Below are 15,384 nucleotides of genomic sequence, written 5' to 3' on the forward strand. Positions count from 1 at the left end.
AGCAGTAACCATGCCATCTGTCCCTGCAAAGGGGACAGGCTTCTGTGGGTCTACTGATGGGCCTGCACTGGAGCTTAGACCAGGCCTGCTGCTGGAGCTCCCTTGATGACTCATCTGAGTCTTCATCTATCTGACTATATGCAGGCATAGACCATCTCTAGGTCCACCTCTTCTACTTTGGGAAGAGAAAGACGTGGCAGGTGGGCACAAGGTATCAGGGCACAGTGCCGTTTCAGTGAGGAGGCCAAAAGAGGCCACCTTTCTTGGGAGACATTAGTATGAAGGACCAGGTCTCCAGGGAGTGGGTTGTTCATGGCTTCTGGCCTTTGCAGTAGTTTCTGTCTCCTGCTGGGGCACTCCCACATTCTCTCCAGCAAGAGCTCTTCCCGCACCCAGCTGTTATGTATTTCCTATCACGCAGAGCAAGGAGGACTCCCAGGACTCCTCATATCTCCTGCTTTCTTCAACTCCTCCTCCATTTCATGAGTCTCCATAGACACTCTTACTTTCTTCACGGCTGAGAGATGCTATTTCTCTTCTCCATTCTTTTCCTGATTCGGCAGCTCTTGCAGTCTTTTCCTGCTGATGGAGGTCATGAAGAAGCTCTATTTTCTGTGATGTGGCTTCTCATTTATTTCCTAGTAGAGCTTTGGCCAAATGGAGGGAACAAAAGTCATGTTCTTTGATTTCTTCTTCCAGCCCATGTGGGGCTCATGCCTCCGTAGTCTGGATTGGACATGGTGCCTCTCTTGTTCATCTCTGGTTAAGGTCAAGTTTGCTGTGAGATGCCCATCATCTGCCTTTGACTTTCAATCTTGCTTTGATGATCTGCCAGCGGCTTCAGCTGCATGCTACAATTTCATCCTCTTTGTAAGAAAGCTTCTCCAGGATCTCTGAGGTGTCTGGTATGATCTGATTCGTTCACTGGGCCCAGTATGTTGTCAAACTGGTTTTCTGTATCCTGCAGCAACTGTTCCTTGCAGTTCTTCTTTAATTTGGCTTCCATTTGTATAAAATCGTACAGACACACCGTTTAAAGAATCAGTTTCCCACTGCCTCTTCCCCAGAGGTGACCACTGTCAAGCCTGCTATTGATTCTTGGGTATTTCCCTCTGTGTCTGGAAAGAACAGGCTCACAGTGCTACTGGAGTTTTTGGGTTCAGGCATCATCGATGACTGACTTCCTGCCATGTAAGAAAGGCCCTAGCTCCATGAGCCTACCCCCCTCCAGGCACTCACAAGTATGCTACTCATGTCTCTGTCCTCCCCAAATTGTTAAACCTAGCTTTGATCAGACCTGCATATAGAGTTTACTTATTTTATCTAAGTAAATGCTACCCTGAACTGAGCCAGCATACTCTAAGCACCGTGCTTTCCTTTGCTAGACTTTGTAATTGTCTTTTCCCCACCTGCTAAGGTTTCTGTGTATTTATCATGCCTTTAGCACCCCCACTTTCTCCCAGACATGTCAGTCTTCTCTCAAAATGTTCTGACTCATCAGGAGGTCAACCAGTTTCATCCTCAGAGGGAAATCTCTCCCAGAGTTGCTGACTTGTGATATCTAGACTATGTCTTGTATTTCTGAGGCACACATCTTGACATCATCTTGGGAGCTCCTTCACAGCCAGTCTGAATATGCCTTTTGTCTCTCCTTTGTACTGAATCCCTACTCCTGGACCTGAGGTCTTTCTCTTGGAGTGCTCCCTCATTTTGATCTAGCACATCCTGCAATAGCTTTCTGAGAAGGGGTAACAACTTGCATATCTAAAACACATTTATTCACATGTGTCAGCTGGGCATGGGATTCCGTACTGGACAGAATTTTCCCTGAGAATTGTGAAGATGTTTATTCCATGTTGTCTTCTGGCTTCCAGCATTACTGTTGAGAAATCTGACACCATTCTCATTTTTTTTAGCATAATGCAACACAGTTGTTAATTTAATTTTTAATATTAAATTAAATTAATTTTTATTTTATTTTATTTTTTAAATTTACATCCAAATTAGTTACCATATAGTGCAACAATGACTTCAGGAATAGATTCCTTAATGTCCCTTACCCATTTAGCTCATCCACCCTCCCACAACCTCTCCAGTAACCCTCTGTTCTCCATATTTAAGAGTCTCTTATGTTTTGTCCCCCTCCCTCTTTTTATATTATTTTTGCCTCCCTTCCCTTGTGCACATCTGTTCTGTGTCTTAAAGTCCTCATATGAGTGAGGTCATATGATATTTGTCTTTCTCTGACCAAATAATTCTGCTTAGCATAATATCTTCTAGTTCCATCCACATATTTGCAAATGGCAAGATTTCATTCTTTTTTGATTGCAGAGTAACACTCCATTGTACATATATACCACATCTTCTTTATCCATTCATCCATCGATGGACATTTGGGCTCTTTCATACTTTGGCTATTGTGGATAGTGCTGCTATAAGCATTGGGGTGCATGTGTCCCTTTGAAACAGCATACCTGTATCTCTTGGATAAATACCTAGCAGTGCAATTGGTGGGTCGTAGGGTAGTTCTGTTTTTAATTTTTTGAGGAACCTCCATACTGTTGTCCAGCGTGGCTGCACCAGCTTGCATTCCCACCAGCAGTGCAAAAGAGATCCTCTTTCTCCCTATCCTTGCCAACATCTGTTGTTGCCTGACTTGTTAATGTTAGCCATTCTGATGGGTGTGAGGTGGTATCTCATTGTGGTTTTGATTTGTATTTCCCTGATGATAAGTAATGTTGAGCATTTTTTCATGTGTCGGTTGGCCATCTGCATGTCTTCTTGGAGAAGTGTCTATTCATGTCTTTTGCCCATTTCGTCACTGGATTATTTGTTTTTTGGGTGTTGAGTTGGATAAATTCTTTATAGATTTTGGATACTAACCCTTTATCTGATATGTCGTTTGCAAATATCTTCTCCCATTCTGTCAGTTGCCTTTTAGTTTTTCTGATTGTTTCCTTTGCTGTGCAGAAGCTTTTTACTTTGATGAGGTCCCAATAGTTCATTTTTGCTTTTGTTTCCCTTGCCTCTGAAGATGTGTTCAGTAAGAAGTTGCTGCAGCCAAGGTCAAAGAGGTTTGTGCCTTGCTTTCTCCTATAGGATTTTGTTGGTTTCTTGTCTTACATTTAGGTCTTTCATCCATTTTGAGTTTATTTTTGTGTATGGTGTAAGAAAGTTGTCCAGGTTCATTTTTCTGCATGTTGCTGTCCAGTTTTTCCAGCACCACTTGCTGAAGAGACTGTCGTTATTCCATTGGATATTCTTTCCTGCTTTGTCAAAGATTAGTTGGCCATATGTTTGTGGGTCCATTTCAGGGTTCTGTATTCTGTTCCATTGATCTGAGTGTTTGTTTTTGTGCCAACCATTCTCATTTTTGAGCCTTTGTACAAAATCTATTTTTTTCTCTCTGAAAGCTTTCATGATTTTCTCTTCGTCCCAAGTATTTTGAAACTTCATGATCATGAGTGTTGATGTGGATTTATTTTTATTCCTTGTACTATTGACTGAACTTTCTTCCCCAGTTTTTTTTTCTAGAAGGCTTATGGGAATAATATTGTATCTTCAAAAATGTTTGTTACCTTTATACAGGAAGGACGATTTGGCTAGATAAAAAGTTACTAGATTTCTTTTTTCTTTCTTTTTTCATTGTGGTAAAAAAAAAAATGCCTAACGTTAAATTTACCATTTTTAAGCACACAGTTCAGCATCAAGTATATTCACATTGTTGTGCAACAGATCTGAGAACTTTTTTTTTAATATTTAAAAAATGTTTATTTATTTTTGAGAGGGAGAGAGAGAGTGTAAGCAGGGGAGGGGCAGAGAGAAAGGGAGACACAGAATCAGAAGCAGGTTCCAGGCTCTGAGCTGTTAGCACAAAGCCAGACACAGGGCTAGAACACATGAACCGCAAGATCATGACCTGAGCTGAGGTCAGCTGCTTAACTGACTGAGCTACCCAGGCAGCCCCAGACCTAAGAACTTTTAATCTTGCAAACTTGGAATTCTGTGCTCACTAAACACTATTTTCCCTCATTCCTCCTCCAGCCCTTGGCAACCACCTTTCTATTTTTTGTTTCTGTGATTTTGATTATTTTAGATACTTCTTTTTTTTCTTAAGGCTTATTTACTTTTGAGAGAGAGAGAGAGAGAGAGAGAGTGAACAGGGGAGGGGCAGAGAGAAAGGGAGACACAGAATCCAAAGCAGGCTCCAGGCTTTGAGCTGTCAGCACAGAGCCCGATGTGGGGCTTGAACCCACGAACTGTGAGATCATGACCTGAGCCGAAGTCTGACGCTCAACCATCTAAGCCATCCACATGCCCCAACTCTTTTAGATACTTCTTATGAGTGGAATCATGGAGTATTTGTCTTTTTGTGACTAGCTTATCTCACTTGGCATGATGTCCTTGAGGTCCATCCATACTGTACGACATAACAGGATTTCCTTCCATTTTAAGGATATTCCTTTGTATGTATACATCACATTTTGTTTGTTTATTCATATGTTAATGGGCACTTGGATTGCTTTCACCTATGGCTATTGTGAATAATGCTGCAATGAACATAGGAGTGCACATATGTCTTTACGATCCTTCTTTGAATTTCTTTGGATGTATACTCAGAAGTGGGATTGCTGGGTCATATGGTATATACATTTTTACTTTTTTGAGGAATCTCCGTATTATTTTCCCCAGTGGCTGCACCAGTTTACAATCCCACCAGCAGTGTATAACAGTTCCAGTGCCTCTAACACTTGATGTTTTCTGTTCTTTTGGTAGTGGCCATACTAATAGGTAGGTTGCTCTTTTCTTGAGATCTTTTAGTTGTTCAGCTCTCTATAGGATTTGAATTTGTCCTGAATTTTCTCCTTAGAAGTGAACTCATCTTTATTTTCAAAGCTCAAAAACCTTTGCTAGTATATGTCCTGGAGCTGATTTTTCTTTGTCATTATTTCCTGGTACCTGATGTGCTTTCAATCTATAGATGCAAGATTTCTTTAATATCTGGAAAGTTGTCTTGAATTATATCTTTAAATAATCTTCCTGGGTTTTATTTCCAGTTATCTTCTTTGGGTGCCCACGTATTTTTGTCCATCTTCCCTATCTATCCTTTTCTTCCTAATCCTCATTTAAAAAATTTCTCTGTCATTCAGCTCGCCCTCTCCTCCTGTCTTCAGTGATCTTTACTATGTTTATAGCGGTGATTGTTTTTCTGTTGTTTCCAATTCTGCTTTCATTCCTGGTCCATGTTATCTCTTCCATTTCTTTCTTGAGCTTTGCCAACTCAATTCTCATCCCTTTCACTTGTCTCAGCATCTAATTTCTGAGCTCTTGCTTCTGATCTACTCTTCAGTACATTTTTGGAAACTATGGTGAAATACTTGGCCACAACTTCCACTGTTCTCTGACAGTTTTGTTGGTTTGTTTGTTTTTCCTGGTATTAGTCACTTGCTCCTTTCCTCCTATTGGATTTCAGTATCTTTGTATGTAGACCTGTGCTGGTTTGGGGATTACTCCTCTTTGAATGGGGTGAGCTTTCTTGGGTCAGAAGGAAGTTCATACGGGTCAATGCCATGTCACAGGCTAGCAGAAACCTATGAGATTTTAGTCTTTGCTTCTCCTCACCCAACGGGTTTCGGTCCTATAGGGCTATTCACAGGGCAAAGACTCTTTTTCCACCTCACGGTGGGACTGTTTTCCTGCAAATATGGCTTGTCTGTTTCCTAGAACCAAGGTAGGTCAGGGAATCTTCCATTGCTACCTCCCACTGCCATCCTGGCAAGAGCAAGAGAGAGTGGGAAAGGAGAGAGGGAATAAGAAGGAGAGGGAAAGAGGAGGAGGGGGTATGAAGAGAGCATTGGAAAAGACGGCCCCCGGGAGAGGTAAGTCTTGAGCAGGAAAGGGAACATGGAACAGGTGTTTGACCACTGTCTTCTCTCTTCTGTCCAGGGTGACCATGTGTGGCTGAACCCCCTCCCTGCCAACAAGACCAGCGTGGCTATTGGGTGCATCATCAAGGAAACAAAGCCTGGCAAGATCTTGGTTGAAGATGATGAGGGCAAGGTCAGTGTGGCCAGGCTCTTCAGGGAGGCTGGGCCCTCTTAGCCCCACCCCAACCCCACCCCTCTAGGACCCTGAGCCCCTTTCCTCTTCTGTCACGGCTCTCCAACACCAGGGGTTTCAGAGCCCAGATGGGGGGAAACCTACCCAGTAGAACAGACCACAATGGGGTCCTGTCATGGTGGACATCATGTGTCTGTCTTGGGGAATGTTTCTATAATGAAAGAGCAAGGACTGAGTAGGTAGATGGAAAACTAGGCCAATTAAGGGAAGTAGGAAATAGGGAAGTGAGGAAGGGGCTGTGACAGAGAGGAGAGGGTGGCAGAAAGCTGCTTTGCCAAGTAAAGGAGGGTAAGCCTGGAGACCAGGAGGAGAGAAGGAAAGGTGTTCTTTGAGGAGAGGAGGGCCCCAGAATGTGAGGAGGAAGAAGACGAGGCTCAGCTGGTACTGAACAGAACAGCCCAGGTGAGAGAGAAGTGGAAGCTGGGGTGGCCTGCAGGGTTGCAGCTCAGCCATCTGGGGGTTGGGGGGTAGCTTCAGCCAAGTGTGGTGCCATGAGGAAGGGCATGTAGGGCTAGGGGTCCAGCTCATCCCTTCAGTCCCCCTCAGGCAAACCTCTTTGCTGAGGTGCTGCAGCATCGGGTATGTGGAGACTTGGCCTCCAGGGAGAAGTTTCTAGGCTATGACCTGTAAGCTGCATATTAGGGAAGCCAGTAAAACATGAATGATTATATCTTCCATTTGCAAAGTGATGTTTTACAGTTTACAAAGCACTTTTACTTGCATGCTTTTATTCCAGCCATCTGTGAGGCCCCCAGGTGATCCTGCCCCTGATCTCAATGACAGCCAAATCTGACTTCTGGCTACAAGCTACTCTGACCCTGGTCTGAAATTCACCATTAGCCCTGGCTTCACACTGATGCTTGGCTTCACACTGACACCTGGCTTCACACTGGCACCTGGCTTCACACTGACTCCTGGCTTCACACAGACGCCTGGCTTCACACTGATGCCTGGCTTCACACTGACGCTTGGCTTCACACTGACACTTGGCTTCACACTGATGCCTGGCTTCACACTGACGCTTGGCTTCACACTGACCCCTGGCTCTAGACACGTCCTTTCTCCAACTGCAAACTGCCCTGATCCTCCCTGAGGTTTTCCTTGACCTCAGCCAGAGGCTCAGGCCACCAGGTCAGCTGATGTGCTGAGAACTTGGAGAAGAGGTGCAGTGGGTTGGCCCATGTGGAGGCCACCCCTCAGGGGAGTCTGTGCCCTTTGTTCCAGGAACACTGGATCCGAGCAGAGGACCTTGATACCCTCAGCCCCATGCACCCCAATTCAATGCAAGGTGTGGACGACATGATCCGCCTGGGGGACCTGAGCGAGGCAGGCATGGTGCACAATCTCCTGATCCGTTACCAGCAGCACAAGATCTATGTGAGTCCCCGTTTCCACCCTCTGCTCAGGGGGCTTGGTCCATGTGCACTGACCTCCTGGCTGGGGAAGAAAAAAAAAACAGGCACCAGAGGTTTGGAGCCAGGCACACCTGGTTCAGTCCCCACCCAGCCCACCCACCCCCACCCTCACTGCGTGAGGTGGGCAAGGAGCTTAACACTTCTCCTTGGCATCATAATACCTTGCAGTCTCAGAAAGCTGACAGGCAGCATGCCAGCACAGTCCCTAGCACACAGTAGGTGCTCAATTAGTGCTGTCCCCCCTTCATCTGTGGCTGAGTGGAAGGCCTGCTCTGATGGCCAAGTGGACCAGAGGCCAGGGGGGTGGACATAGTCTTATGTTCCTTCCTAGGCATTTGGCAGAGACAGGGTCACTAGGCAGCAGACCCCTGCTCTCTCGTGAAGTGAGTCCTGTGATGGTCAGGAGGGCTGTGCAGATTGATGTGGGTCCTTCTCCCCCAAACCTGGCAGCGGATGGGAGGCTCACCCCAGCTCTAAGGCTCATATTCCCCTTCCAATGTGATTTTCCCAGGAGACTGAGCATTCAAAACTGGCTCCAGCCCCGCCCTGAGTGGGTGTGGCCTATGAAGTCACTGCCTGCCTGGGCCTCTCCTAGTTCAAGGTGGCTGGTTTGGCTCTGAGCAGCCCTTCAGGGATGAGTGAGCAGGGGACCCCGAAAAGAGGGGAGGGCTGGTCAGGAGAGTGAGGAGGCTCTGCGGTGGAAGGGGGCAATAGAATACACTGAGTGCACACTGGCTGAATGTGATTCAGAGATCCTGGGACTGATAACGCCAACAAGCTAAAGTGAATTACAGTTTATCCTTTCCAAAGAGCTTATGCTTGCATTCTTTTATCTGGCTGTCATAGTCCTTGGAGTCAGAGACATTAAACTCTCCATTCCTAAAATGAATATTTGGATGTGGATAATCATGTGACTTGATGAGGTGGCTCTCCCTGTCCCATTCCCAGGACTAGTGGGGGCTCCAGATAACCAGGTGGTCCTGAATGGGGTCCTAGGAGGGATCAGTGGAGGCTACGCTTGTTGACCAGCCTCATGTGGTCAGGTGAGAGGCAGGTGAAGACTCACTTCATAAATTCAGCCCACTTTTATTGAGTCTTCTAAACACCAGACAGAATGCTAAACATTTAACAAAGACCTCATCTAATCTTCCTGTGAATGTACTCACCCCCAGCTTTTGTTTGCGGTGAACATCCCAATCTTTCCAGCTGAATGTCTTGTCTCCCTGGGCCAGAATCAGACCCCTCTTCCCCACCAGACTCAGCCAGTCCTGGTAGCCTCAGCAGGCCACACTCAAGGTCAAGGTCAGGGCCAGGCAGCATTGGCCTTCAGAGCAGAGAGCACTAACCACCTGTTCCCTTCCCCAGACATACACAGGCTCCATCCTGGTGGCCGTGAACCCATTCCAGGTGCTGCCCCTCTACACCCTGGAGCAGGTGCAGCTGTATTACAACCACCACATGGGTGAGCTACCACCGCACGTCTTTGCCATCGCCAACAACTGCTATTTCAACATGAAGAGGAATAAGAGGGACCAGTGCTGCATTATCAGGTGGGGGGGTCAGGCTCCCCTTGTCCCTGGGGAATCACATGGGCCAGGCACTAGTTTCTAGTAAAGCAGGGAGCATCCCCTCTCCCTAAACCTCTCCAAACCAGCCTGCCTACAAGGCCTGTTTGATTTAGGGGCTCCCATTCAGCTGCACACAGCCTCCTCAAGGGCACACATCTCACCTACACCTGCTCCCTACTGCCCCTCCACCCTGACAGGTCCCTCCAGGGCTTCCTTCCTTCAGAATCAGCTCTTCCACTGCATCAGCAGGGCCTGCACTGCCCCAGCCTTCATGAATATTTCCTCAGACAAGGAAGGAGAAATGGGGATGGGCACTTTTAGAAATGGGACCCAGGATGGCTTCTTGCGAACGCAGGGGTCAAATAGGTGATGTCTCACACACACACACACACACACACACACACAAATCTCTGGGCAGGCCTCAGGTGAGGACAGGGGTAGCAGCAGCTCCAGTGGGCAGCTCTCAGGTTTCTGGGGCCCAGAAGGGACATGTCCTCCTCCAATCCAGGTCCTGACCCTTCTTCAGAGGCCCTCTGCCTGGCCTGGCCTCCCTGCTTCCTGCACAGGCCCTCCTGAGGGAAGGCAGGGAGAGAGGGAAAGGAAGGGGGAGGGGGAATTTGGCTCAGGGCACATTGCTTGGAGCTACAGTAGAGCCATTCATTCATTCATTCATTCGAGGGTCCACTGTGCTCTGGTTGCACACCTGTTCTGTACTAACACGGGGAGACAGCAGCAAATGAAAGGGACTAAAATCCCTACCTTATGGAGTTTACATTCTAGAAGGGGAGACAGACAATAAATAAGCCAATTTGGGGGGTGGGGACAGCAGATAATGAGAGCTTTGAAGAAAAGCATTGTAGGGAAAGAGGAAAGACAGTGATGGGCTGTTGTTCTAGAGGGAGGGCAGACCAGGCACGGCCTCTCTGAGGACGGATGTTGGAACAGAGACCAGAATGAAGTCCTATAGCAAGAGATGATCACATTTGCTGTTCTCAGCAGCCCTTTGAAGTAGATCTTCTTATTCCCGTTTTACTGTTGGGTGGGAAACCTCCCACCAGAGAGGCTGAGATCCTTTCCCAGAGACACACAGCTGCTAAGTAGGGAATTCTAACCCAGGACACTGGAAAAGAAGACAGAGAGGTATCCTGGGGTGATTCCCACTTTTCCAGAAGTGAATGGAATTATGTGCCAATGAGGGCTGGTACTTTGTCTCCCTCTGGGGCTCTGCCTGTCTGCTCCGTGTGCTCCCCATCTGCCCCCTCCCCCCCAGGACTAGGCAGACCAGTCTCACTGCAAGAGTCTGCCCATGCTGCCCAAGAGCTGGGCCCCACGCTGGCCGGGAAGCTCACCAGGCCAGCCTCCACTTCCAGGACAGCAGTGCCTCAAGAAGAGGGTAGAGTACCCCGATCTGTGGCTTTTTGTACGAACAGAACCTCACTCTGAGCCAAACTTCCTTCTCCTCTTGCCCTCCCCTCCCTCAAGGCCATGAGAAAATCATCCCAGCTCTCCCCTCAGCATCCCATCTCTGCCTTGGAGGTTTGTTTGGGGAGCTGGTGTTTGCGGCGAGCAGCAGAGGTCTGCTGATCAGACTGACTCAGCAGGCAGTGATTGTGACATTTTGATCAAAACTTTTTTTTAATTAATATTTTCAGAGGAAACAATATTTGTCTGAGATTTGTTTCAAAATAGGACAGGGTGGAAAACAAAATTGGCCAGGAGTCGAAGCTGGGAATCAGACTGTGGGAGTTCCTCATGCAAACTGTAAAGTGCAGGAGTCTCCTGGGGAACTTGTGAAAGCCTGAATTCTGAGGGGACCTGGTTGGGCCTGGGAGTCTGCACTTATGATCGGGTGACAAGAAGTGCTTTCATTAGCAAGACACTATTCAGCCCCCACTTTTTTTTTAAGTTTTTCTTTAATGTTTATTCATTTTTGAGAGAGAGAGAGAGAGCAAGCAGGGGAGGGGTGGAAAGAGAGGGAGACACAGAACTTGAAACAGGCTCCAGGCTTTGAGCTGTCAGCACAGGGCCCGATGAGGGGCTCAAACTCACGAACCACAAGATCATGACCTGAGCTGAAGTCAGACGCTTAACTGACTAAGCGATCCAGGCTCCCCAAGCCTCCATTTGTAATGTTTGACATTTTCCATAATAAAAAGTAATTGATACAAAAGTGATATTCAAGCTTCCATAACAGTAATTAACTATTAACCTGAGTGTGCTATGTGCCAGATTTGAGTATATTTTTAACTTAATTCAACTCCTTAAGAAACTTTTAAAAACAAGTTTTCATATCTCACCATTATGAAATGAATATATATTCACTATGAAAATTTTACAAAATTTCAGAAAAATATTGTTGGAAAAAAATTGCTAGATACTTCTGGAAGAGATGGCTTCCCCTACCCCCTTGGTTACAATTATACTGAAGACAGTGGACATTTGTCACTTTACTGTACCTAATAGGCATTGCCCACATTTACTGAAAGCCCCATATAGACTTGGTCCTAGTGTTCTCTAACTGGAGAGACCATAACTAATCGCCCCCACTTTATAGTACTTCTGATTTTCCACAATTGTTCTTTTTTAAATTTTTTTTTTTAAGTAATGTCTACACCCAATGTGGGGCTTGAACCTACAACTCTGAGTCACAAGCTCCACTGACTGAGCCAGCCAGGTGCGCCGGATTTTCTGCAATTGTGATGATAAATGAATAATACTTTAGTGAGCAGAGAGCTTTGTGAAGAAAGCTTTTTCTGATTTTAGGATTGCTTTCTTAGGCTCAAGGCAGGGTAATTCTGAAGGTTTTTGATACCTATGCTGCATTGCTTTTCAAAAGGACTGATGCAGTCTCCCATCTGGCCAACAAAAACTCACTGCTCACGCAGAGGATATTACAAGAAGACATTGTGCCATCTGGTCCCGTTCATTCATCAGTAGTTACTGAGCACTGGGCCGGTGACACTGGAATGAACCAGATACAACCATGCCTGCAAGGAGCTCCCATCCAAGCAGGGCAGAAAAGACGAACTCGCCAATAACCAATACAAAGTAGACAGCTGAGACCCACAGGGCAAATGTGATGGGATTTGTGCACAGGGGTTTGGGGGGGAGGGCATCTTTGTTCAGACCAGAAAGCAGTCCTGTGGTGGGTCTGCAGAACAGTTGGGGGTACTGAAGAAACTGCTGGTTTATTGACTGATGCTCTGTGTGCCCTCTTCGCAGTGGTGAGTCTGGGGCAGGTAAGACGGAGACCACCAAGCTCATCCTGCAGTTCCTGGCCACTGTCAGCGGCCAGCATTCATGGATTGAACAGCAGGTCCTGGAGGCCAACCCCATTCTGGAAGGTAAGTGGGCACCCTCACAACTGGCCCTCCTCCCCAGACCCCGTAGGCTGGAAGCTTCCTGCCAGGAGGTGTCCATGGGGAAGGACAGGATGGGCCATACCCTTTCCATGACTCAGGTTCCCTCAGGACAGGAAAGACCAGCACAAAGTAGATGGTAGTGTGGGGGCTCCCGGGAAGCCAGAATGGGAAAGACTGATGACCTTGTAAACAAGCTTTCTTTAAGCGTATTTTTCACGGGATTGAAACAAGTATTCCTTTTAAATAAAGACTGTGGGATGAAATCAGTTTGGCAAATGCTGGGTGTGTCCACTTGAGCCACCGAGGAAGCAGTTGCTAAGCCTGTGTCAAGACTGTCTGTAAGAGGTCTATGAGGGGTGACCCTGCAAGATGAAGGGGGAGGTGGCAGGAACAGACAGGAAATGTCACCCAACTGGGATGCCCATAGGACACTCAGGAAAGGGAAGGCAGAATTGGCAGGATGAGGTTCACACGGCACGCAGATCTGCCCAGGTCTTGGCCAGCCTAAGGTGGAGCCCAGAGCAAAGTGCCTATATGAGTGCCCTGCACTGGGCACTGTGCCAGGCCTCAGCGTCCCCTCACTCAGTCTCTGGTGGGGGTTGCCCAGAAATGTGGACCTCAACCCCCCAGTACCCAGCCACGGTCAGTGGGTTCTCTCCTGTTTCTTTGTAACAGAGGGATGTTTTACATACAAAGTTCATCTACAGTTTTATGAGTTTTGACAAACTCAGTCAGAATGCCCATTATAGTCCTGATATGGAATGTTCCTATCACCCCAAAACTTCCCTCACGGCTTCTCTTCCCAACGCCAGTCTTTGGCAACCACCGATTTCTCTTTTCTCCCCTGTAGAGCTGACCCTTGAATAATGACGGTTTGACATGCACAAGTCCGCTGTGGATATATGTGGATTTTTTTTTTTATAAATACAGTACAATGCTGTAAATATATTTTCTCTTCCTTATGATTTCAATAACATTTTCTTTTCTCTAGCTTAACTTTATTGTGAGAATACAGTATATAATACATATAACTTACAAAGTATGTGTTCATCGACTGTATTATCGGTAAGGCTTCCAGTCAACAGTAGGCTATGGGTAGTTAAGTTTTGCAGGAGTCAAAAGTCATACATAGATTTTAAACTGCACGGGGAGTCAGCACTTTATCTTTTCCATAAAGTTATATAAATGAGATCAAATGGTTTTCAGCCTTTTGGGGCTGGCTACTTTTTTTTTTTTTTAACTTTTATTTATATTTGAGAGACAGAGCATGAATGGGGGAGGAGCAGAGAGAGAGAGGGAGACACAAAATCCAACGCAGGCTCCAGGTTCTGAGCTGTCAGCACAGAGCCTGATGCGGTGCTCAAACCCACGAACTGTGAGATCATGATGTGAGCCGAAGTTGGATGCTCAACTGATTTAAGTCACCCAGGTGACTCACATCATGGCTAATGATGTAGAGCATCTTTTCATGGGCTTATTTCCTATCTGCGTATCTTCTCTGTATGTGTTCAAATCTTTTGCCCATTTTTAAATTGTTTCCTTATTAATGAATTGGGAGCTCTCTATATATTCTGGATTCAAACCCCTTATAAGATATGCATTTTGCAGATATTTTGCCCCAGTCTGTAGTCTGTTCCTCTGTTCTGACAGTGTCTTTCAGAGGCCAGATGTTTTAGATTTCGATGAAGTTCCATTTATCTTTGTTTCTCTCCTTGACTATGCTTTCGGTGTTGTGTTTAAGCAATCTTTGCCCAACCCAGAGATTTTCTTCTACATTTTCTTCTAGATGTGGTGCAGTTTTAGGTTTTACATTTAGATCTGTATCTATTTTGTGTTCATTTTCTCTATAGTGCAAGGTCTGAGTCGAGTTTCTGCTTTTTTTCTTTTTTTTCCTTCCCTTTCGTTTCTTGTTTTCTTTCATAAGGATATCCAAGAATTTCAGGCCCATTTGCCAAGAAGACTATTCTTTTTCCATTCAGTGGCCTTTGCACCTTTGTCCAAACTCAGTTGATCATACATGTGTGAGTCTGTTTCTGGATTCTCTATTCTGTTCTATTGCTCTCTCTGACTACTCTTTCACCAATACCACACTGTCTTGAGTTCTGAGTTTAGTCAGTTTTTCAATCAGGTAGCACACATCCTCCAGTGTTGGTGGCCACATTTACTTTTCTATATACATTGTAGAATCAGCTTGCCAATTTCTACCAAAAAGGGCCGACATCAGGTTTTCTCGAAGAGAGATTGGCCACTGGGTTGAACCACACAAAGTAGGTTTCTGAAGCATAGTTAGTCCTTATCAGAGCCTCTGCTATCTGTTGGGATTCCTCAAGGGGGAGAGACCAAGGACTCTTTTTCCTTCTTCTCTTGGTACTAATGATGGATGGTGGTATTTTCAAACTGCAACCCAACCCACCAATGAGTCTTGAAATCAGTCTTTTAGGACAAATTATAAATTAAAAAAATTTTTTTAATGTTTATTATTTTGAGAGAGAGAGAGAGAAAGGAGGAGAGGAGAGGAGAGGAGAGGAGAGGAGAGGAGAGGAGAGGAGAGGAGAGGAGAGGAGAGACAGAGCACAAGCAGGGGATGGGCAGAGAGAGGGAGACACAGAATCCAAAGCAGGCTCCAGGCTCCGAGCTGTCAGCACAGAACCTGACGCGGGGCTCAAATTCACAGACCATGAGATCATGACCTGAGCCAAAGTCGGATGCTCAACCAGCTGAGCCACCCAGGCACCCTGGTCTTTTAGGACAAATTAAATAGCATAGAAGAGAAAATACCCCAGTGCACAGCTCTTGATCAGAACCAGTACTGAATATTTTCTTTTAATTACATGTATAGGTGGGGGTGTGTATTCACTGAGACTCATTGCAAAGGGTCTTTCTTATTGTGGGTCATGTCCGAGAAGCTCGCAGAAACAG

The 15,384-nt window shown here is 46.1% G+C and overlaps 1 protein-coding gene across 1 annotated transcript in view; it reads left to right on the plus strand.

Annotated features, from left to right (window-relative positions):
• The window catches only part of MYO7B (myosin VIIB), an 84,941-nt gene that overhangs the window by 15,195 nt on the left and 54,362 nt on the right, over positions 1–15,384 (plus strand). Inside the window, exons 3-6 of the mRNA XM_058715637.1 lie at positions 5,947–6,060; positions 7,345–7,497; positions 8,901–9,085; positions 12,326–12,447. Coding sequence (XP_058571620.1) covers positions 5,947–6,060; positions 7,345–7,497; positions 8,901–9,085; positions 12,326–12,447 — 574 coding nt within the window. The remainder of the gene's footprint in view (positions 1–5,946; positions 6,061–7,344; positions 7,498–8,900; positions 9,086–12,325; positions 12,448–15,384) is intronic.

Source organism: Neofelis nebulosa, chromosome 2 (genome assembly GCF_028018385.1).
Source record: "Neofelis nebulosa isolate mNeoNeb1 chromosome 2, mNeoNeb1.pri, whole genome shotgun sequence".
In the NCBI taxonomy this organism is placed as follows: domain Eukaryota; kingdom Metazoa; phylum Chordata; class Mammalia; order Carnivora; family Felidae; genus Neofelis; species Neofelis nebulosa.